The 24393-nt window shown below is 37.9% G+C and overlaps 1 protein-coding gene across 1 annotated transcript; it reads right to left on the minus strand.

The window, feature by feature from the left end:
- Nucleotides 1-480: 480 nt before the first annotated feature.
- Nucleotides 481-24339, minus strand: LOC139133349 (eukaryotic translation initiation factor 3 subunit I-like). The gene is made up of 9 exons (XM_070699898.1): nucleotides 24200-24339; nucleotides 22452-22632; nucleotides 21319-21384; nucleotides 8826-8975; nucleotides 7759-7886; nucleotides 6257-6367; nucleotides 4007-4096; nucleotides 2496-2662; nucleotides 481-1601 (listed from the first exon to the last, which is right to left on the minus strand). The coding sequence occupies exons 1-9, from the start codon at nucleotides 24200-24202 to the stop codon at nucleotides 1520-1522; spliced, it is 978 nt and encodes a 325-aa protein (XP_070555999.1). The 5' UTR covers nucleotides 24203-24339; the 3' UTR covers nucleotides 481-1519.
- Nucleotides 24340-24393: the final 54 nt, after the last annotated feature.

Below are 24393 nucleotides of genomic sequence, written 5' to 3' on the forward strand. Positions count from 1 at the left end.
TATTTGAAACCCATGAGGAACGTTATTCATTCTCCCCTGCACAGTAAAAAGGAGATCGAAACGACATGCATGTCAGGACCAAACGCACGCATGATGTCCGTCAACATCCACCAATCTCGTAATTTACACTGACAGAACAAAACAATATGATCGAGCATGGACGTTCTAACGTAAATGCATCATTGTCTATCGCATTTTCATGTAAGCCAATACACTCACACGTACGCTCTAAGTTCAATTATAATGTCAATTCAACACGATCTGGTAGTTTCGCTGATAGTGAATGGTATGCCATGGAGGTATGCTAGTGTAGTCGTTAAATAACACTGATCACGTGGTGTGACAAATAGTTTTACGGAAGTTGTTGACGGAAATGACGTCAATTTTGCCTCTCCCAACTCTATAAGCTTCCTCAGTTACGTAACTTCGTCGCTAAAAACACAGGACTCAAAAAAAATACACCATTACAGACGAAATCTATTATTTTTAATTTTTTTATGGCAATGTTGGATCTACCAAGCGAGTTGGGGAGACAATTTCACACGTCAAGTGTTTCTCTTTTTGTCTACTCCTTGCTAAAACATCAACAGAGATAAAAACAGTGGACGACAAAATCCAGCATTTGGTCTAGGTCTGTCTGAGATGGTATACTACATGTACGTGGACAGAAAGTAGAATAGAAGTACCATCTCTCTATATTAGTATTTGGTTTTGAATGATGGGTAACTGCTTGGTTGGACCAAAGACTGGTCTACAATGGGTTGAAGATGCACTTAAATACAAGGAGCTTACTCTATAGCAATATTTTCACATTGAATCTGTGTCTTTGTGGAAGTTTCACACTGGCCATGATCACAATTTCTAACAGCAAAAACAGCTGCTACCACTGAGGAAATACTGTGGACAACAATGTTTATTGTATATTTTTCTGGTCACAAAGTTTTCTTTCTGTTTGTCACATTGCTTTCACTCTAACCAGCTCTCCCTAATTCCCTGTGAACAGATCCACACACACTATTGACAACAATGGGTTTGGACCAAACCAACGTGGCGTAGGGGTTGAAGTCCTGCTTGATCGTCAAACATCTGCCCTAACAGGCGCCCTCACCAGATTGAATGTGAAAGCACAATTTATTGAATGTCTTGGGTTACTTCTGTTCAAAGGCATTGCCAGTTACATGTGACTGGTGACAGTGGTGAGGGAATACATTAGTTTCATTGCAAATTTGGAAACAGACTGCAAGTTATAATGCAAGTACGAGCAGATTTGGTGGTACTTTGCATACTATCAAACGTGCACAGTTCTCCAAAACAACATGACACTTTTAATCTGATGGTAAACAGTTTTGATACAAAAATGACAGAGAAGGGAAACTTTGCTTTCATGTGACGATTTCTCAGTTTCTGCTCTGGATGTGTGTAAATGCTGAAACGATGGGGTACAAAAGAATATCATTACTGATTGTGGTGAAGTGTGTAAACGCTGGCAAAATACTTCCTGGACAATGTTACAGAACTCTCAAAATTCAAATTCAAAATCAAAATACTGGGGATCAAAGTTGTGTACTCGCACGTAGCCATCTTCTCCACCACTGCTGTAACTGTAACGATAAAAAAGAAGAACAGAGTATGTGAATGTGAACTTATTCACTTTCTGAAACATCTCTGAGTGTAAAACATCTTCCTGTTAAATTTGACCCCCTTATTATTAAATAAACGATAACTTTCTGTAGTCTGTACCTGCCATGTAAAATTGAAATCAACTTGTATCGCGCCTGTAATCGTGAGATTGTGGTAGTACTTGAATATGTTGATTCTCTTGTGATTTTCGGAAGGAACGCCCTATGCACCCGATAAAGATTCAGTGCACCGTTCTCCACAGTTGAAACCACGGGTCCCAAGTTTAATAACAATGCATAATTTGCATATTCTTTTGTTGTGAAATTGTATGCTTTGTATGGCCATATGGATAGATGGCTGGCAAAACCGAGGGCTGGCCAACCCCTCAGAATGCCCTTTTTGAACCCTGACATATCCATGTTTGTCCTGTAAGATACACATACACAGTCTGCTGCATGTCTGGTCTGCTCTTTGTGAATGTGTAGACTCATTTTGAAGCTTGTTGAGCAAACCAAGCTTCCCTCGTCTTGTTTTTTGCAGAAATAAAGAATTTAAAATCCCACCTTAGAGTAGGCAGGCAAGCCATTTTGATTGTCAAATAATGGTATACTTTGGGTAACAATAACATTTCTCTGAGCGGCTTGATTGCCAATGAGAATGGTTTGATTTCCTTGAGCAATGTGTGAGCAAAAGTTTTAAACTTTCCGAGAAAGGAATACCAGTGTATTTTAAACAACCTACGGTACACAGATCGTATTCATAAGCAATATAGTAAAACTGTTTGACAACATCTGCTGGTAACAAGCTGCAACTATCCAGACATTGGACAAAGCAACTAATCTGTCATCGAAACTATTGCATTTTAACAATCTCACCTTCTGCCATCTGGATGAAAGGCAAGGCTGTTGATTGGACCAAAGTGACCTTTCACCCGTCCAAATTCTTCTTCAAATATAACGTGGAAAAATCTGGAATCAAATTTGCCGACTTTGGTGGATGTGGTAGTCACTTCCATGGCTTCCTGGCCGCCACCAAGAACAACCTGGAAAACAAACAAATGTTGGTAAAAAAGATGGAATAATCATAATCTCTGGGAGATTAAACAAACATTAAACTGAAAATTGTGAATTTCCTTTTGAGAAGTCATGTTCGACTTTTTCAGTTAATAAACTTTTTTTTTTTGCAAAATATTTGCAATGTTTTGTGTTGTAGAAGAGTATTGATACGCTCCTTTTCTTTTCCGTACAGCATGAAATACAAAAGTACTAACCTTAAAGTCAACATTTTGTGTACAAGTTTGCACTGTTATTCTCTCTACAACCTGTATTTTTCTCTCTACAACCTGTCTTAAGGTAGAACGCACCTCGGGGACAGACATTCGGACACTCAAACTTATACAATTCTCTTCTGATATACCACATGTGGGGGTTCATTTTAAAGCTCTTGGTGAAAGAAAGCTTTTCACCACCTTAGTTTTTTAGAAATTCGAAATTTTTATTTTCCCAATAGAGTTAAAACAGGGATGGCGGCCATTTTGAATTTCTAATATCGGTAATCTTGGGTAATTTGTTTCTCTAGTATCAAAATTTGCACGGTGACCCCCCTATTTTTATTCTTGATTTTGAAAGAGAATGATTGAAAGATTCTTTGAGGAAAGTTAGAGCAAAAGTTTAAGTCTTTCACTTTCGAGGCGCATACTACCTTAAAGGGACAAACTACATATTGAAATGCATTGTGGGTAAAAAGTACACTTCTCACCATAGCAAAAGTTTGAGATAGTCATCTCATAAATACTTTCATCACACCTGTAATCTCTGCCATGGCAAAAAGTTCCGTTTGATCATGAAACTAGCTGAACTCGTGTATCTTTTCATTTTTTTTAGGCATTTCTGGCATTCCTGTCTAACCTTCAACTGTCCTTTTGACTTCTGTCATCTAATGTGTTTTACCTGTAGAAGTCAGCCATGTTGAAACTATGGTCAATTGCCTGAGACTTTCATGACTAACTTACGTGGCAAAATCATTTAATGTTTAATAAAGTACCAAGAATTCTTCATATTTAAATATCCTAGTCAAAACTAAAATTTAATTGTCAATATTAACCCTTTTCCTGCCAGACAGTAATAACTGTATCACTTCCCCATCAGCCAAGTCAGTAAAAAGCGGTATTGAGCCAAAACATGACGAATGTTCACCCACTTGGCTTGGTATGTTATAGCATCTTTGTATTATGTTTTCAACAGCCTTCAAATGTACAGTATTATGTTAAAATACATCATATGGAATACATTGTGTTTCATTAATTTTAACCATCTTGACCTGGTGGTGAAATATGGACTTGGCAGGAAAAGGGTTAACATTGCAAACTAAGCATGTTCACACTCACATGTTCCCTGATGGGAGACAGTGCTGCAGAATTCACGGGTCTCTCTGTCTTGTAAGTCTTCATGTGTTTCAGCGTGGCTGTGTCAAATAACTACAGAGAGAATAGACAGATGAAGATGGCTGAAGAAGTACATGTATCATTCAAGGTGCTGTATAGTTCATAGTTTGTCACTTACGTCACTCAATTGAAGCGTATCACATCTTTCCTTGACACCACTGAAGGTACAGTCGATGCCCCAACCAAAATTGTTTTCACACAGAACATTATACATGTACCTAAGGGGATTCTGTCAACAGACTCATATACAACAGAGTGTGAAGGTATCGTTTCAACAATCCACTAAAGGCTAATTTATGTTTTAAAATTCTACACAGCAAAGCCCTGATCAGCATTGACAGTTTACGTGTACAACAGGTTAAGGTACAGCTTTTTTGTACTAAATTGAAGTTTGGTGAAGACCATGACACACAATTTTGTTGAAATATTATGATTTCACAATCCTGAACCTCCCCGTATGCCAGTAACAAGTCTTTACGAGAGTGATATCAAAAAGACCCAAAAGGTTGACATTAAGGTTTGAAAGAGGGGGCTGCATCAGTTCTTGGCACACTTCCAATGTGGCTTGGCGTCACGTTGCTTCATTACTGAGCGCCTTCCAATGCATGGCGGCAACAAAAATTCAGTTCCACAGCCCATCTCATAATGCAAATGACCACATTAAAATTGTTTTACTACTGAACAAGCAATATTTTTTCAGCATCTTTTAACATAATTATTTCTCTTTACTACACCTATCAACAGTTACCACACAATGCATTGCCAAAATTGAGAGGTGTCCAGTCACAGAGCATAAACTTTCATCAGGACTGTATATCAGAAGCTCTACTAATCCAAGTCATTCAAAGTGGGTTTTCTTCTCAAAGAAGAAATATTAGCCTCATCATTAAATTATCTCTGGCTGTAGTACTACTGAATAGACCTCGGTATCATTTCTGTAGCCTACCCCATGGATTTGCTTACCCCTGACAGTGCGAGGAGAGATATCTGCAGGAAGTTACGCCCCCTCTCCCCTCTAACACATATTAGGGATAGGGGTGGTCAGATGTACGCTAAAAGGTGGTATGGGTCCCATATGACCAATGTCAAGACTGTATCCAGGGAATGGTGGCGATCAATAAAATTTAAAACATGTTTGTCATAATGTGCATCACAAATTTTCAATGTTGCAGCTATGTTGACGTGTTGCTTTGAGATACTGTGGATGAAATACATTGTTTGTAAACAAGAAAGTCGCACAGGCACAGCTGTGACGGTCCTCTCCCTTTAACCCTTTGACTGCTGTAATTTTTCCCACCAAAATTTTAACACAATATTTTACCAATTTTTGTGAACTTTTCTGTAAGTTTTTTCATGATTTTGGACCAAATGGATATCACATTTCATCGGCTACAGTTTTTTATCAAAATTTTGGCAAAAATCAGAAAAAAATTGACTGTGGTATATTTTATGAAGGTGACAAAAATGGACCTTGGCGCTCAAAGGGTTAAGGCTATACCTAATGAGTCCAAACTAGAGAGTGATAATGTCCTGAAGGTACAATGTAAATGTAACCTTCCTTCTGCTCCGTAAAAATTTATATATGAATATGACAGTGTTTTTGCGAGTTCTGGAAATGTGGTATAGGTGACAGTCTTCAGGGAACTGTTACGGTAACTGTTCACAACCACAATTTGAGTGAAGATACTTGTGTTGAGGAGGAGGACCTCTCACTGACAGAAATGCCAGGTAAACAAGAGCTGAACACAGAGGCCAGATGCTTCATGAAACACAAAATAAAGTAACTGAAAAATTTTAAAAAGTCTCCTTAGAAATGAGAGACAGACAACTTTTGGTCCATGTAAAGCTACACAAACGAACATTCTACAGTAAAATACACTTGCTACATCAATTACGGTAAGTAATCCAAGCTTGTGACTTCTCTTGGATTTTAGTCACATGATAACAGAACACAATTGGGCAAAATTTAAATTTTTAAAAATATGCAAAACCACTCTTTGTGACCAAAAATTTACAATTTCAAACTGGTTTTTAGTTTATTCCTGCATCCTGCAATACAAATACTTTCCTCTGGACATTCTTTAACTTAAAAAAGATATTTCCACGACTTCTGCTATTGCTTCTTGAGTTGCAGAAAGCACAGCATTTCTGTAATTTCATGCAGAAAGTGCTCACCCATGAAAACTTCCTTACCTTAGATGTGTGGTCTTTGGAGGCTGTGATTAGCATTGTAAGATCCTTGGAGGGCTGGATGTCATTGACCTGTTTGGTATGCTCCCTGATTGCGTTCACTTTTTCACCCGTCTGAAATGAATGAAACGGTAGAATCTGGTGAGGCCGTCTCTCATTACTCCTGTCACTACACTCTCTGTGAGGTGGATGGATTGTAGTAATGTGAGCATGTAAAGCCCAAAGCTGTGTTCCTTACACAACACTGAATGAGGACTTGTTTATGACAAAGAAACCCAATGCAAAATCAGCTATCAACAAAAATTCACAAGAGCTAACAAGCAGACATTTTTGACTCGCATTCAGAGTACATGTACCTGCATAAATTTTTGAAATGGTTTCCTGGTCGTGTCACTGGGGTTCCCTTATAAAGCATCAATATCACAGAATAGCAACAGAGGCTCTGAGGTTATAACACTATTTACTCACTTTCAAGAAACATGGCAAAAACACTGTAGTAAGTGGTAAAATTTCTACAAGGCAGATTTTACTGTGAAATGATTTGTGCTTTTAATTCATTTCTCAAGTTTTTTAGATTATGATTTGAAATGACTTGTCTCATTATCGTTCATACTTTGCTACAGCAACGATCATCAGTAATCAATCATGGTATTCTGACCACAGGCATATATTGGAAGATGACCCTAATGATTGGGTATTTGATTGGGCAAGGACTCAATGCTGTTTTGTTGTAGACACCATTGCTGTTCCAGTCGTTCTAAAGCTTTCTGTAATTATATGTTTGATAAATGTCTTTTGGGGAAATTTTGGCTGTAGCCGTACAGGATGTCCCCCTTTCAAGGACAGCCTGCAAATGAAAAACAATAAAGGCTGTGGTTTTGTACAATATTAGGTTGCATCTGCCGAAAGGATAAGTACTGTTTGGAATTTCTTGACAATGATGTCGCTTTATTTTGAAGAAAATTCAAACTCTGCGTACACTTGCTTTGCAACAACATGCGTGTCAAAATTTCAAGGAAATCTCTCATTTTTGAAACGCATGAAATACTTGCCGGCTGTGCTTTTCACATATAGAGTATGTACATGTGAAAATAATCATGAGACAATGGGTTTATTGCAGGGATTAGGAAACTCCAAAAATCTGATCTCACAGGCAAGCAGATTTTCAGGCTGGGCAAGCAGGTTTTTGATGCTTGTAGCCAAACGGACCTGTGTAATACTCATGTGGTTACTGACCATTGACAAGAAGGCGAGTTACATGTAGCAGACCTGGGTCTGAGGATGAGCCAGTGGTCTCATTTGGCTACTTTTACTAGGGGCTAGTGGATCTGAAAATGATTTGGTTCTGTGTCTCCACAAATCAAACAGTGCACTGAAATTCCAATGATATTAGGATCAGAGTCCTACTAGTCACATAACTGCGTTATTGGTTCACATAATTGTTTTCAGCATTCCTCTTCGAATACATATTGGACACAACAGTATTCAAAGACGTGTAGACTTACCTTCGCATCCCAATGACAGATTTCACCGTTTTCATGACCCGTGATGAGGTAGCTGTCTAAGGGGCCCCACAATGCACTGGTGATCTTGTTGCCAGGCATAGGAATGGTAAGGTATGCCCTGTCGTTTGCTGGAATCGAAATCAAACAATGAGACTGAACACTGAGCGAAAAGTACTTTGAAGGAAGTTTTCTTTTCAGTAACATGCAAGATATTATCTGGCTCTCCGTAAATTTCCATTTCCTACATTACCAACAAAGAAATTCTCAGACAGAAAAGGGGAAACACACACACACACACAGACTGTGAATTTCTCCCTCTGTGGCAGCTCATCAAATTGCAACACATTACATGTACCACACAGAAATAACATGATTTTTGTAGTTCAGTATGTCACGACATTTAAAATTATTCTGACATTGCTGAAGGTTTCCTTGAAATTTAAACTGTTATTGGTGACTTCCAATTGGACTGGGACAGGCAGCTGCTGCAAGAACAGATATTTGACAGCAGGGCTCGCATGCATTATGGTGTATGTGGTACAGCCATGCACTTCATCTTACTGTATACTTTTACTCTGATCAGTGAGTTTGAGTGTATACAATTGATATACAATGTCTGTAAAGCCTGCTTTGAAGAAATGTCAATGACGGCTGTCAGTCTTGGATAAGCTTAACCCTTTGAGCGCCAAAGTCAGTTTTTGTAACCTTTATAAAATATACTAGTATCCCAGTCTATTTTTTTCAGAGTTTGGCCAAAATTTTGATAACAATCTGTAGCCTGTGAAATATGTCCATTTGGTCAAAATTATCAAAAAAATTACAGAAAAATTCATAAAAATTGGTAAAATGTTGCACTTTAATTTTGGCGGTAAAAATTACAGCACTCAAAGGGTTAAAAAAGTCACCGATAATTTTTGCGAATTTGAATAAATTTTGCGAATAAATTCTTAAACGCAAAAGCCATCTGAACAGCAAAGTTTGATAATCTCTGTACGACCTGTTTGAGTGGTTGTGAAAACCACATTCCATAACAACAACAAACTCTGTATTGTTTCCGCGATACTTACTGATCTGACTGGGGTCTCGTATATCAAAGAGACTGACTTGACACTCATAGCCCATCTGTTTGTCGGTTGAATACATTATCTGTTGACCAGTGAATGAAAAGCCGCTTGTTCTGACGGCTGAGTTTGTGTCTAATTTGCTGATCAGGGTACCTAGGATGGGAAATGAGGAAACAAAGTATGTGTAGCTCATTAGAAATATTACAGGAAATTTGACAAGTTTGTAATCTTGTACAGTCTGAAGTCTGGAGATACTTTTGCATTCACTGCAGAGATATTCTACCATATCTGAGCAAGATGGTTGTATCTGCAACTTTCTGTATTCGACCGGAGTGCCAGTTCACTCATTGAGAATACATGCACCAGCCATTTTCTCAACATTAAACATATAACTATTCAAAGATAGTCTTACTTAACGATTTTGTTTATCTGAATTTTACCCATTTCACAAGAAACTACATCATTTGCTGGGGAAGTGATTCTCACAATGTTGATTTTCTTGCACTGATGCAACAACTTGCAAGCTTTGTCACAGCAGAAAAAAATACCGCAATTATACGGTGTCGCTCAAATTTGATCAGAATTGGTATATACAGTATGGGTTACCAATGATCAACAATAAATGTTGTTTCTATCTGTTCAGTGGAGGAAAATTCTACGTTGATGTTATAGCAATGATTTCTGCACAGTACAACCAGAAAACAACAAGAAATATTTAAACCAGAAAACAAGAATGACAAAAGTAATTAAGGTCTAACTTTAGGTACTGGAGGTCAACTTTAGCAAAATGCATAGCAGAAACAAGCTCCTCTTAGTTAAGTATAAACAGTCTTCCCCCATCTACTGTCTATGGTTGCAGCTGGTCTGTTAATATGTAACGGTTCATAAACAATGACAGGAAATGAGTCAAGATCAGTCACTGCTATGCCTCCTGCACACATTTGCAGGATTTCACTTTTTCTTACCTCATTTGCACATTTTTGACACTGATGTGTTCATTTGAACAAATTCACATCTCAACCCCTGCATCTACACGTACACCAAATACTGAGATGGTAGCTTTGGCGGTATGGGAGCCTTTGTGTGCAGGGTTATCTCTAAGTTTTATTTCAGGCGGCAGAAATAAAATAACAGGCGGCTGATGAAGAGCGAGGGAGCGGAGCGACCGAGCGGGGGAGCGTTTGGCTGGCGATTTTTTGTGTGACTATGTGTGATTGTGCTTATTTGGTGACACTTGAGCACCTGATTTTCTTTACAATTTATTACCAAAGATGTTGTTAAATTGTATGAAAACTCATTTCTCATTTTTTGTGTACCTTTATCAGTAATCATAACCGTCGATGGATGCTACAGCTAACACACAGCATCGTACGCAGGGCTAGCGAGAGAGTTGCCGACATCGACGGTTATTTACGAGAAGTGAATAAAAGACTGGCATTTTTGGAAGCGATCGAGTAGCTGAGGTAGGCAGGGATACGACTTGGGCCCAAGAACGCTGAATTTCGGCAGTAATTTGGCTTTTTACGTCAAGTCCCAAAATGGATTTTGAAGTCACCGACCCTACGTACGGGTCTTTGCAGGGCTGTGGTGAGCGGGGCGATTAGCTGTAGCAGAACACACAGCATCGTACGCAGGGCTAGCTACCGTTTATTTTGTTGTTGCCAGCACCATAAAATTGTATTTTAGGCCAAAATAAAAAATATGTGCTGTTCCGATTACCCGACCTACCCCAATTTTATCCCCCCGATCCTAGACTTTTTAGAGCTTCGTAAACCCGGAAGTAAAAATAATGATATGAAAAAACGTGAAACGCATGAAATTACAGCTAGTTTTCAATCGGGTTCGAACCCACAACATACAGCATCAGTCGCCTAGCATGAAACTAATTTTAGTTCGATTTTGATACTTTTTGATCTACTTCAATAAAATGTTGTTGAAACAATACCACGCGTAAATTTCCGTACGCTGATTTTGCATATGAATGCCTATCAGCAAGTTGAGAGTTACGTTCACAAAAGTTCGTTGCCCTAGCCCATGGAGGTACTACCTCCATGCCTAGCCCGATAAGGTTTCTGTGTCACATCATCTCTGCACGATCGAGAAAAGGAGACAAACTGAAGGTTTTATGCATAATATGAATGTCCATAACATTGAAAATAATTCTGATAGCAAAATTGACACGAAACATTGGACTTAATATTGGACTTTACTGGTACAGAAACGTGCTCAGTGCAGACTGAACAAGCATGAACAAGCTGTGGTGTCAATGGGCACATGGGCCCGGTTTTTGAATTCAGTGAACAGACACTGACTCATTTTTCAGAGCAAATAAACCCTAAAATTAACTGTCGGTGACAACCAACCTTTCTGTTTGTTATTTTCCCCATTCTAAAATGAATGAAAAAAGCAACTGGAGCAAATCTGACATCAAGAAAAACTCAACTCCGCATTCAAATCAAAACAAAGGATCTGACCCTCCAAGTTGTTCGTTTTAGCTCTACTGAGTCTGCGCACAAAACTACAAGACCAGCTAGGTCACTACAAAAACACAGCTCACTGGTTTGCAAAGGGCAATGTTGATCCAAACTTACAGTAGTGAGGGATGTACCCTAGGAGATAGGTGGCTTTAATCAGAATTTTAGGTGAGGAAGGTTTGAAAAGTCCATTCTATGTAAAAAACGGCGCTGATTCCAAAAAAAGCAGTCTTATTGACCCCACTCAAGACAAAATTGCCATTTTGGCCACTTTTTCCTCAAAAAATGGTCATTTTTGGTCAAAAACTGAAATCACTTGTTTTTTTTTCACATTTGGAGATCAAATGATGTATGAAAAGTTCATTCCATGTAAAAATGGGTGCTGATTCAAAAAAGCAGTCTTATTCACCAAACTCCAGACAAAATTGCCATTTTGGCCACTTTTACCTCAAAAATAGTCATTTTTAGACAAAATAACTTAAAACGATTCGTTTTCTTCGCAATAATATATAAAACGATGTGTGGAAAGTTAATTCCATGTAAAAATGGGTGCTAATTTCACAAAAAGTAGTCTTATTTACCAAACTCAAGACAAAATTGCCATTTTGGCCGATTTTCCCTCAAAAAACGGTCATTTTTAGACAAAAACGGAAAACCTATTGTTTTCTTCACATTCGGAGATCAAATGATGTATGAAAAGTTCATTCCATGTAAAAATGGGTGCTGATTTCACAAAAGTAGTCTTATTTACCTAACTCAAGACAAAATCGCCATTTTGGCCACTTTTCCCTCAAAAAATAGTTATTTTTAGACAAAAAAACTAAAAACGATTCGTTTTCTTCACGTTTGGAGATAAAACCATGTCTGGAAACTCTGTTCCATGTAAAATCGGTGCTGATTTCAAAACAGACAGTCTTATCGACCTCACTTAAGACAAAATTGCCATTTTGGCCACTTTCCCTCAAAAATGGTCAATTTTAGACAAAAATAACTTTACATGATTTCGTTTTTTCACATTTGGAAATAAAATGATGCATGGAAAGTCCCTTCCATGTAAAAATTGGTGCTGATTTCAAAGAAGGCGGTCTTATTGACCCCACTCAATAAAAAATTGCCATTTTGGGTACTTTCCCGTCAAAAACGCCCTTTTTAGTAAAAAAAATAGCCACATCTTCATGATCTGTATTTGTGACTGTTAGTTTCGTTCCTTTCAAAATAAATGGCAAGCAATCGTCACCAGAAATTAAAACTTCTCCTTTCCCGTTACATTATCTGTCTGTCATCTTCATTTTTCTCATTGTTAATATGATCACTCATCATCATCATCATCATCATCATCATCATCATCATCATCATCATCATCATCATCATCGTTGTTGTTGCTGTGGTCATCATTGTCGTTGTCATTGTTGTCGTCATCGTCATCTTCATTAGTGATATCTTGTGGTTGAATGATCTGAGCAAGAATGGTTGGCATTTGATTACCAGTAAACCAGACTGGTAGAAAAACTCCATCAACCTCTTTCCAGCCATGATCTGTAGGCTCAATGTTTTCAAGAGGATCTCGTAGATGTGCATGCTTCCATAGATATGCCACATAATTGCATCGTTTTAATTTTGTTCAAGAACATCTTTGCATGGTGGCAGCATACTTGCATCAATTCCCTTTATTTTCCCCAGTGGACTTTCTGGATTGGTTGGTTTATATTTCATGAGAAAGATTTTCAATCTCGCCTCATTCACAGATGATAATGTTCCCTGACCATAGAGTGAACATACATATCGCTCTATCAGGTTATCGTCATCGGCAAAGTTTATATTCTCTCCAAGAATGCCGAGTCCTTCAAGACAGAGAGGATTCTTTGCTGCTTTCTTCCATGGGTTCACCTTTCCCCCTGCCTGAAAAAGGGTGATGTGTAGTCACATCCTGTCAGAGCATGGTAGCCCGGTAAAGCCTTGCAAAGAACTGGGCCAATGTGATTTCCCAGTGCTGTAATATTGACATACCTTCTAGTGTTATCACTTGAATGTCCAAGATCCATCCACAGATTGGCATTGAGTTGTCTGGCATGGAACAGCAGGTTGACCATAATATCAGTGTCTGTTGCCCGGACGACAACATTCTGTCCTGGTATTGCTCTCGATAATATGTTGAGATGGTACACTAGGCGGGTATCGGCCTCCACATGTGAACATATATATTCAGGTGCCTCAGTTTGTTCAACAATATCTGTCAAAGTAGCTGTATATTGGATGCAGTGTCCCTCATGTGCAACGATAACTCTCTTTTGCTTTATGATAGATGCATAACTGTTATTCTTCCATTCTTCAATGAAGAACTTGAGAAGAGCAGTTTTAAAATTTGCTGATCTCAGTGCGTATCTGAAATCTTTCGGACGTAACTGATCTGCACCAGTGATGTGAAATGATGCATCATTTGCACCTCTCATATTTTGCTCAGCATTCTTTATACTTTTCACATAACTGTCACAGACAAAGTGAACTTCACCTGCTTGTACACTGCATATGATCCGCAGGACCAGCTCAGCCACTTTTCCAAAATTCAATGGCAGATCAGAAGGTAATGACTGGATTATAAACATTGCGTCATAGAGAATCGTGTCAACTCTTGTTGGCTGTGTGTGTCGAATCATACCTTCAAGATGTTTGGAAAGTTTATACTTTGGTGTCTTCTTCATTGTGCCATAAATGCTGGCCAAAGAGAGAGGAACTGGGGTTAGTGGAAAGGAAATACTTTCTCAAGCTCAATCTTACTTGTACAAGCAAGGTAAACCAACCTGCCAAGCAAATCCCGTGTTGTCTTCAATTCTACAACCTTTTCATCTTTACCTCGTACGTTACTCTTGGCAGCCGCACTTGCAAAGTTTCTCACTTTCTGTCTTGGCAGTGGTCTCTCAAATCTTGAAGGATCTTTTAAGCATCCTTGAAGAAAATCTTCTTTCCACTTTTTCCCAAACACAAAGAGATTTAACATGTCATCTTTTACATAATCTGGCATCTTTTTGCCATCTGCCAAACAATACAGATTGCTGTCTTCAATCAAGGACTCAACAAAAGGATTCATAGTTGTCTCGATCATTTTTGAAATACATTCCAAATCTTTGTGGAATTTACTCACTTTTGACTTCCGTGTTTCATGGGAGGGACTAAAATCTTTCTTTATGGCAGCTTTTTCAAAAAGATATCCTACAATGGTACTTCTGGCCGATCTAGTAACTGTCCATCGTATGGTTGCTCCTTGACTTTGATGGAATGCAGAGATTCCAGTCTGTCGTGATGCTGCATCAGCATTTATCGTGCTCTCTAGCACTTGATCCACTGGTTGTCTTGCAAATGAATTGGATGACAACCTCACAGATAAACCACCCCTTTCAAGTTGTTCTCTAATGCCAGGGTGTGTGGTATCCATATTCAAGAGCCTTAGATAGTACAAACACATATAGCGTGCATAGTTATGGCGATTTGCTGCGAAGAAAATGTCAATCATTTCCCCAAGCATGAAGCAGAAAAGATCAACATCATTTGTTCGTACAGCTCTACTGAACAACATGTAGATATCAACCATATCAATATAATTTCTCCAAAACTGAGCATTAACACCATGTTTTCCAGCTCTGGTAGCATCACAGAATCTGTCATACCTCCTCATGAATGCTATGTACTCATCTGTTTCCTCCAAACCTTTCATTTTCTCAGGGGATGGTGACGATTGAACAACCTTTAGACCTTCAACCAACTGCCCATAACTATCATTTGCTTCTTCCAGTTGTAAAAACAAATCTAGATGCTTGCTCGCCATCGCATTTGAAAGGAGAACATGCATTCTTCTTGTCTGATTATAGTGCTTTCCTGATTGAAATGCATTCAGAGAACCCTTTGTAAGGGCACCACTCTCGATTAAAATGTGGGCTGCACCTGACCCATCCATCAGGTACCCCACTGCTGACAGATAGCGAAGCATTATATGAAATGCCCCAAAACAGACAAAAATATTGTCATACTTAGGTCTCATGCTGTCCTGCAATTGTGAAGCAGGTTTGGCGATAGCTAAGTCATATGTTGTTGCAATGTAATCTTCCTTACACTCTTCTGCAACGGTTACATTTCTTTGCATAGTTTCATTCACAACGTCATGCCTTGTAGGCGGGGCTCCGATATTTGCCAAATAGCCTATTTTTTGAGTTGGTAGATCATCTTTGGTTATTGTAGAGTTCCAGCCAGACCACATTGGTACTTTTTTGTTTGTTTTGCAAGATATTATCCATGCAACATCTCTTGAAAAACAGGAATGGTAGTTTACAGGCCTGTCCACTGTAACTATACCAAACTGAAAGTGTGATATCATAATTTTTTTTCTTACTGGTTCGAGCAATGTATTTGGAATGTCAAGGCTTCTTTTACTTTTCCTGCTCACAGAAGGAACTGTATCCATTGGTGCATTTGAAGGTGTCGATGAATGACCTGATGATGGTGGTGAGTTAGTGATGGAGGTTGTGGTTGTTGTATTGGATGGTGGCAAAACAACGGGAACTTTATTTTGGATACAGATGCCATGTGTGTCATGATACGTTGATTGGTCGTAGTTGTCCCATGCTGTTATTGTGCTTAGCCCCTTTTTTGCTTCTAAGCCGTCAGGAAGAATACGATTCTTCTCAATAATTGTTGCTGCAATCTGAGTCTCATATTCTTCTGCAGTATGATATCCTATACAGTGGCCAAAGTGATTAACAATTTCTTGCACCTTTTTGGAACCAGTAATACTTCTCAAGCCCATGCCCAGAAGTATGTGTTTAGCTGGTTTCACTGTTCCACGAGTTACTTTGTAAATATCATCTTCAGCTGATGATTCAATATACCTCTCAACTCTCTGACCGGCTTCGTCTTTTGAGCCAGTGTACAGAATCCTATAAAACTGCAATAGTTCAGCAGGTATATCTGTACACTGGCCATTGTGAATTGCTTCCACTGTAATGGATTTGGGAGTTCATTCTCACAGAGTTTCTGGATCTTTTCTCTGAGGAACAAAGCAACATTTTGTATTTCATTTTCCACAGCATCCTTTGCAAAAGAGAGATATGTACCCTGCTTCTTACTTTCTTGATCAAGTCGAAGCTTGCTTCCATAGAATTCTTTAATTTTGGACAAAAGATGGTATGGTTCTGGGTTAGGCTCAACTAATCCTTCTTCTTTGAGGAATTCAATGTAGGTTTCATTGACATTAACCAATTTCATTCGCGAGTCTTTCAAAAAAATTTCACAGTTTATATATGACAATAACTTTAGAAAAGCATTTTCCCGTCTATTTGTAATTGTTGTGCCCATCTCGTTTTCTTCTAATTTAGTTGCTTTTGAAATATACCTTCTTCTGCATGTATTGTGATATTTGACTTCTTTAGCTATGAAATCAATATTTCCAAATTTACGGAGGTTAGGCTCATCTTTTAGTTGCCTCGCTGCATTTAAAATGCTGTCTTGTCCTGGTCTAGTCACACATTCAGATAGTGTTTCAAAACCACCGGGAAAATGCTTGCGATCTAGGCCATTGCAGAAAATACACTTGCTTTGAAGCACTCCGGTAGTTGTAGTAGTTCCCACTGTTGATTTCTCCACCCTAGATCTAGTTTCCACAACATCAGAAAAAGTTTTTCTTTCTTTTGAATGTACCTGATATGATGTAAAGTTACTGTAACAACTACTGTGAAAACCATAATGTGGCAATGGTTCAACTTCAAGTTAATAGAATCACATAAAACAAGGTACTTTGATCTCTTCTGATATGCTTTCCGTAATTGAGCTATCTCGCCTGCTGTCTCCCATGTCTGTTTTGTAAAATGAGTTACTGCCTCATGTAATGTTCTCTATCACCAGGCACATGCAGCACACACTGCAAAGGCAACTCTAGATTATCATTCATCTTATTAAAAGACAGGAAGGCTGTTTAATAAAGAGAATATAGTATGGAGGGATAGACTTGAAAGTAGACACCTACTTGATTTCTTTTTACAAAGGTAATCAAATATCGATCCACTGTATTTTGTTTTTCAATTCAATCAGTTAACAAATTATACTGTATACTCTGAAGATTTTTTTGTATCTCGGAGCCACAAAGAGTTACTAGTAACTTGTTACTTCATTTAATAGCTGTAGATTGTTCTGATACAGGATTTTAGAGAAATTATCTGTAATTAAACTTTTATGGAAGCACAAGTGTACAATACGCCTATTATATCAGCACAGATGATGAAAGCTTTTCTCTCAGCTCTGCTTCATCAAGCCAACACGAGTAACTTAAACGAGAAGAACATGAATATCTCGTAAAAATCTCTTGAACCTTATTAGCATTCAAATGTACTTGTAATTTTTCGTATAATGTGAATGTTGCTATACCTTTCTTTACTTTTTAGGAATAATGAAACAACACCAAAATCCGAACCACATGGCAAAGAAATCAATCTTTCATCACAAAAACTGCTAACATTTGGCGAACAACGTCATTCTATGTTCTAAATATAACCTATCTGATGTGATATATTACTTTTTTAATTAATATCGGTCACCGACCGGTCTTGATCCGACACTGATTTTCGCACAAATTCGCCTCGCAAATAGTCGCACGTAGACAAACCTAGTACGCCTCACTGACGTAACCAAAGTGAACTCAGTGGCGCACTGTTAGAGAGTTGCTATCCATATGAGAGTCTATTTACGCAAGGGGATAATTCGCACTTACGCAACACACACGAACAGAAAGCACAAAACAATCATACAAAACCAGAAACTGTGGGTTTACGCCAAACATCGGGGAGCTTTTTAGTCCACCATGACAGAAATGATAGTGGTCAAACACACGATTTAATATGCATCAATAGATCTCCAATTGTAAAAAAAAATAATTTTTTTCCTTAATTTCTTCTAAAATGATCTTTTTTAACAAAGAATTGGTAAAAATGGCAAGTAATAAGACTGCTTTTTTGAATCAGCACTATCTTTTACATTGAATGGAATTTCCATACATCATCTGCTCACGAAATTTGAATAAAACATTTTTTTTCAGTTTTTTTCTAAAAATGACAAGTTTTTTGAAGAAAAAGTGGCGAAAATGGTAATTTTGTCTTGAGTGGAGCAATAAGACTGTTTTTTTTTTTCATTCAACACCAATGTTTACATATGAATTGATGTTCCATACATCATTTGATCTCCAAATGTGAAGAAAACAATAGGTTTTCCGTTTTTGTCCAAAAATGACCATTTTTTGAGGGAAATCGCCAAAATGGCAATTTTGTCTTGAGTTTGGTGAATAAGACTACTTTTTGTGAAATTAGCACCATTTTTATATGGAATGAACTTTCCACACATCGTTTTATCTATTATTGCGAAGAAAACGAATCGTTTTAAGTTATTTTTTGTCTAAAATGACTATTTTTTGAGGTAAAAGTGGCCAAAATGGCAATTTTGTCTGGAGTTTGGTGAATAAGACTGCTTTTTTTGAAATCAGCACCCATTTTTACATGGAATGAACTTTTCATACATCATTTGATCTCCAAATGTGAAAAAAAACAAGTGATTTTCAGTTTTTTGACCAAAAATGACCATTTTTGAGGAAAAAGTGGCCAAAATGGCAATTTTGTCTTAAGTGGGGTCAATAAGACTGCTTTTTTTGGAATCAGCGCCGTTTTTTACATAGAATGGACTTTTCAAACCTTCCTCACCTAAAATTCTGATTAAAGCCACCTATCTCCTAGGGTAATGATATACGCACAGTAAAAACGTGACAAACAAGCACATTATTTTTTTCAGAAGCTACAAAACATTCTTTTATAACTACAATAGATTTTTTTCTTGGCTTGTGTAGTGCAGACAGTGCAGTAAAAAATGAAAAAATCCCTTGAAGGTACAATGGGAATGGCTGGCTGTTGTTAATTTTGATGTTTGAATGTACATTAAGCCCTATGAAAGCAAACTTACAGAATATGTGCAAAAAAACATACAGAATATTTAAACATGAGGGAATATGCTACAATTTTTAGGGATATTAAAACTTATGAATATTAATGAGCGGTCCGCCTCTCTTGGAAGCCCTATACATTCACAACAGTGACACCCAAATTTGTTGACTTTGAAAAAATCTTATAGAGGATGGTGTTTGGAGCCAGCAGCTTGTATTGTGTAAACAAGTGATTATGGCTTGTAGTATGTACATCACAGGTGACATCACTGCAACATTAAAACTTACATAAGATGTCCTCAAATGTTTCAGTTAAATCCCCCCAAAATTTTAAAATCCCCCTGAAAAATTCCAGGAGAGGGGGACCAATCCCCCTGGTATAGTATCCTAGATGAAACACTGCATTGATGACCGTAAATATTGTGTTGTGTCAGTTCTTACAAGTCAGACTTACCTGTGGATAAACAGTTCACTTTCCTGTCAAAGAATTGTAATTTAGCCATATCAATTTCCGTGGCAGTCTAATAAACCACAAATTTCAATTCTACTGATGAATATTTTATTTTAATAAATTGGTATTCAATTTGAGTGCGTTTCATGAGGAAATTGTTCACTGTTAGTTTGTTTGAACACGTAGAAAATGCACATTCCGAAATGAAAAAAAATGAAAAAAAAAAAAAAAAAATTTCCCTACCTACCTACCCTATTTTTGAAACCATGTAATCGGAACAGCACAATTTTTTTTTTTTGGCCTTACTGGCCATAAAGTACAGGAAATAAAACAGAATGCCGAGCACATGACAAGTTTATGAAAATTCGTTTTACAACAGCCTTAAAACGAAATTCGTTGATCGTTCGTACATCGTCTGGCACGATCACAATGTTGATGGCATCGGCTCGACATTATACCCGGTACAATCAGCAAATACAAAATTTGCTAGTTACATTTTAAGAACGCGTGATTCACTTACGTTTACCTTTGTCGAATTTTTGTTTTTTTTGTAAATACTGCTGAATATTGTTAGATTTTCTTTTGGCACTTCCGATCGCTCGCACTCGTCCTTCAGATGCCGCCATTGCGTTTGTTGTTTGAGAAAATTCACCTTGACCTCATGATCTATGACCCGCTCAGAACATGCAAGAGGGCGCGAAACAAAATCGGCCAATCACTGCAATGATTACGTCGTGGTGAGATCTTGTCCTATGTAAACTTCCATGCACTGGAAAGAGTGAGTAAGAACGCTTAATCTGATTGGGCGTAGTACGTAATGCATTTCTAGATTGTATGTGTTTACGGAAGTACGACGTACGAGTTTTATCGGGACATTTTGGCAAGTTTAACGTCGTTTTCTCTGTTATTTCAGACATATGGGCAAGGCTTCAGTGAAAATGCGACATATAGTACTTTACTAGTGTGACACCAGCCGGCAGGTCACGTGCTTTTTTGACTTGCCAGGCGGCTATTTTCGCCGGCTGCCGGCTTTTAGCGAGAACACTGTGTGTGTGAAGGACATACATCCGCACATACCTGCAAATATACAGACATACAGACATGCAAATCAGATGCAAATGAACTGATTCAGCTTATACGATAACCTCACATTGGTACACCAAATGTGAGCTGACAACCTATTACTTTACATCTAATATTACTATGAATAAAATATAATTTTTTCACAAAACAACAGAATTGTTTTTCATTGACTTTACACCATTTAAACTCGTAAGAGTCTAAGAGTTAAATGATGCAAATCTTTCAACATAGAAGATGTATAACAAGCCGTAAATCAATGAGGGGGCTGTCATAACCTGCTGTCTGGTATGATATGATGAAATTAATTTTTTGTTTGACAAACCATTTCCTAACCTTTACAGGTTTTGCAAAAATAGTGTCCACAACCATAGTGTTACAATCATATTGGGTGGTTTGACCCCCAAAGACTGCAGATCTGAGGTCAAATACTAATACATGTAGGGTTCTGATAATGATGACAGACTATCAGAGCTGAATCACAATAACAGATCAGATACTTGCTATAACAGTGCATATACAGACCTGTTTCACAGTCCCATAGCCTGCATGAATTGTCTGCTGAGCCTGTTACCACTCTGGTGGTATCCCCTGATGGAATGATGTAAGGAACTCAAAGTGACAAGAACATAGTGAGCATATGGGGAAAGTTATTGAACCTTTATCCTGTCAAGTTCATCGGTCACAGACAGGTCAAGTTTGATGAAACAACCATGGCATAACGTGTCCCCTATTTTAACAAAGACTTGAATATATGATGATCCCTGGAAGCACAAGTTGTGAGTGGAACATGATTTTTGTTATTTATTTGACCTGCATGCCAAGTACAGCTGTACATGTACGTGAAAATACATGAAAATTTTGACTCAGTAATGCTCTTTACTGATTTGGCAGACAGCAAATAACAAGCCAGTGTGTAAATTTCCACTCTGCAAATAATCATACTGGGATTTGATGGCAGCAACAGCCTTCCAACATTAACATGTACACAGTATTTTGTTTAGTTTGCGTGACAATTGCAATATTTATTGCAATGTTTATTGAACATGTCTTGGTAGAACATTACATTTGCTCTTTCATAAAAGATGATTTGTTCTCTCTCTCACATGTTACATATCAGCATGGAGGGTCACACTGTGTAATATGGGAAAGCACTGTATTAGGTATATATACACTTTACCTCATTTGGATTGTCGTGCACTAGCACTGATCGCAAATGACATCATGTTTTTCTCTCATTAATATGATATAAATGTTCGTCTTGATTTTCCGCACAAACGACAAAAATAAAACCTGCTGGTGTTACAGTGGCAACTAAAAGTCACACTTATTTGTATGAATTTCTGGCTAAGGCTACAAGCTCAACAACAACCGCGCACACAACAATAAAATTTGTCCAAATTTCAGGCAGCGCTGTCTGAAAGTCACACGCGTGCAGCTGCATTTAGTAACAAACCCGAAATTGCGATCAATGCTATTATTCAAATTTAACTATTATCATTACTCGTCTTCACAAATTAATGTGCCATATCAGGTACAAATCTGTAACTCTTGTACAAACACTTTTTCATACTTGTAAGAAACATAATTTCACAGCAACAGATAGGCTATAGAACTTATCATAACATTGCATAGGACAATATTCACAACAAGGATACAACTGACGTCTATGCTCCAGACAGCTCCAGTGTGTCCGACAAAAGTGCCTAGCCTTTCCCCATTCAATGAATACCAGACATTGGGCTGCTGATCCTTGGCACTGGAGAATAATAGATCACCTTCCCTGTTGTACTTAATCTGTGTTATGGAACGCTCATGGCCATGAAGAAGTAGAGGTTTCTGGGGGGGAAAAAAAGGAAATGAACGATTTTAAAATTTTTATCCAAACCTAATTTTCTGGTTCAATAGTATCATAATACTATCTGGATATTTGTAAGAGCAGAATGCAACTGACAGGCTTGTGATCCTATTGAAATTTTTACTATGCTGGCATTGCAGTACATGTACATGGTTTACATGGTAGGAACAGCTTCAATATTTAGTGTCAATTTACCTTAACATGTCTTTTTTCTGTTAGCAGACCAAGGACATTTGACTAAGTATAAACTGAAATGAAGCTGCACAGACACAGTACTAATAATTTTCTACATGTACATGTATGACAGCGATAAGCCATTCACAATTGTTCACTACACCGATGTAGTACATACATAGTAATGCGTACAAGGACATTAGTTTACATACATGTACATGTACATTGGGCTATTCAGGCACCGATGGTGTGTTGATACTAAATTCTGCCTGTAAATACATGAGAATGAATGTCTGGAGACAAATAGCAAGTGCACATATTGCGAAATACTGGTACTGTTACAGAGACATTCTGAATATAGCCACACTTCTTGCCGAACTTTTGCGAAATAATACAGAGGTATGTCGCAACAAATTGAACATATACAGGGAGACTACTGTCCATGGTAGCAAGCACGATGATATTTTTTTCACAAGACTTTCGCTGGTTTAGTAAACCTTTCTCTCATACATCAAGAAGAAATACAACTTGTATACAGACAGTATATAATATGTGAATATGATTACATAGATGTACTATTCATTGAAATATGAGGAAAACTTTCATTTGATTTGAGGACGATACACAAAATGGCAAGATACATGTACATGATAACAAAACACTTTTGCAAAAGTGGGTTATCAATCATAATACTGAGAAAAATTAAAATTTTACTGTAAAGATCCTTTTTAAGAGAATAATCATTGCCCAAGGGATATACTATTATTGCATGTACATGTACACAGACATACAGGGGTGGTGGACTGTGTTTTAACCAATTCGACTCACAGCATTGACCGAATACACAAGGAGTTCCTATACATGTACTAGCTCTGCTTAAAATATGTTGGAGCCCACAATATAACAAATCGGACGGCACATGGACAATACATGTACCTTTTGCAGATGCTAGTGTCCCAGTACGACAATTTTAAACCAACACCAATGACAGCATAGACTATAATCTGGACATGGTCGAGAACATGGAGACGAAAGCGTCTCGCTTGTACCTCCACTCTGAGATCATTTTTACAGTATAGAAGCTCGAGAGTCGTCCGGGTTGTGTTTTACCGTCCGACCCACAACCAAACCTTTGGAACAAGGTATAATTAAAACCTCTCTACATTGCATGAGCTGCAGCTGTCGAGAACGATACATCCCATTGATTATTGGAAAACCGGGCACGTGTTACAAAGAGGTCGCACAGCTGAAGAGTACCCTAGCAGAGTTGACATGAGTACTCTGGACATCTTACGAGATTGAGGAGTACGAAAGAATTCGAATAAAACGTATATATTAAATGACAGGCCATTGAATCCACGTCCAATTACTTACCATCTTGACGGCTTCTGACCAGAAAACCCAAATTTCGAAATTTCACAATACCGTGAACGTCAATGCGCCTGCGCAATATTGGTTCAGCACAACCTCGATCCCTATTGCCAATAGTATTCGTTGGTCGGTTAAATGATTGGACCATTGCTAAATAGAACAAAGCGTGGTCATCTTATTAAAAACACCCTCTCGAT

This window comes from Ptychodera flava, chromosome 5 (genome assembly GCF_041260155.1).
Source record: "Ptychodera flava strain L36383 chromosome 5, AS_Pfla_20210202, whole genome shotgun sequence".
Classification (NCBI taxonomy): domain Eukaryota; kingdom Metazoa; phylum Hemichordata; class Enteropneusta; family Ptychoderidae; genus Ptychodera; species Ptychodera flava.

Excerpts from the sequence above, each read along its gene's own strand:
- LOC139133349 (XM_070699898.1), bottom strand. Across the intron at positions 4,097-6,256 it reads CCAAAGACCACACATCTAAG|TTATTTGACACAGCCACGCT; the intron begins GTAAGGAAGTTT and ends TTCTCTCTGTAG. Across the intron at positions 2,663-4,006 it reads TGTCTCCCATCAGGGAACAT|GTTGTTCTTGGTGGCGGCCA; the intron begins GTGAGTGTGAAC and ends TTTGTTTTCCAG.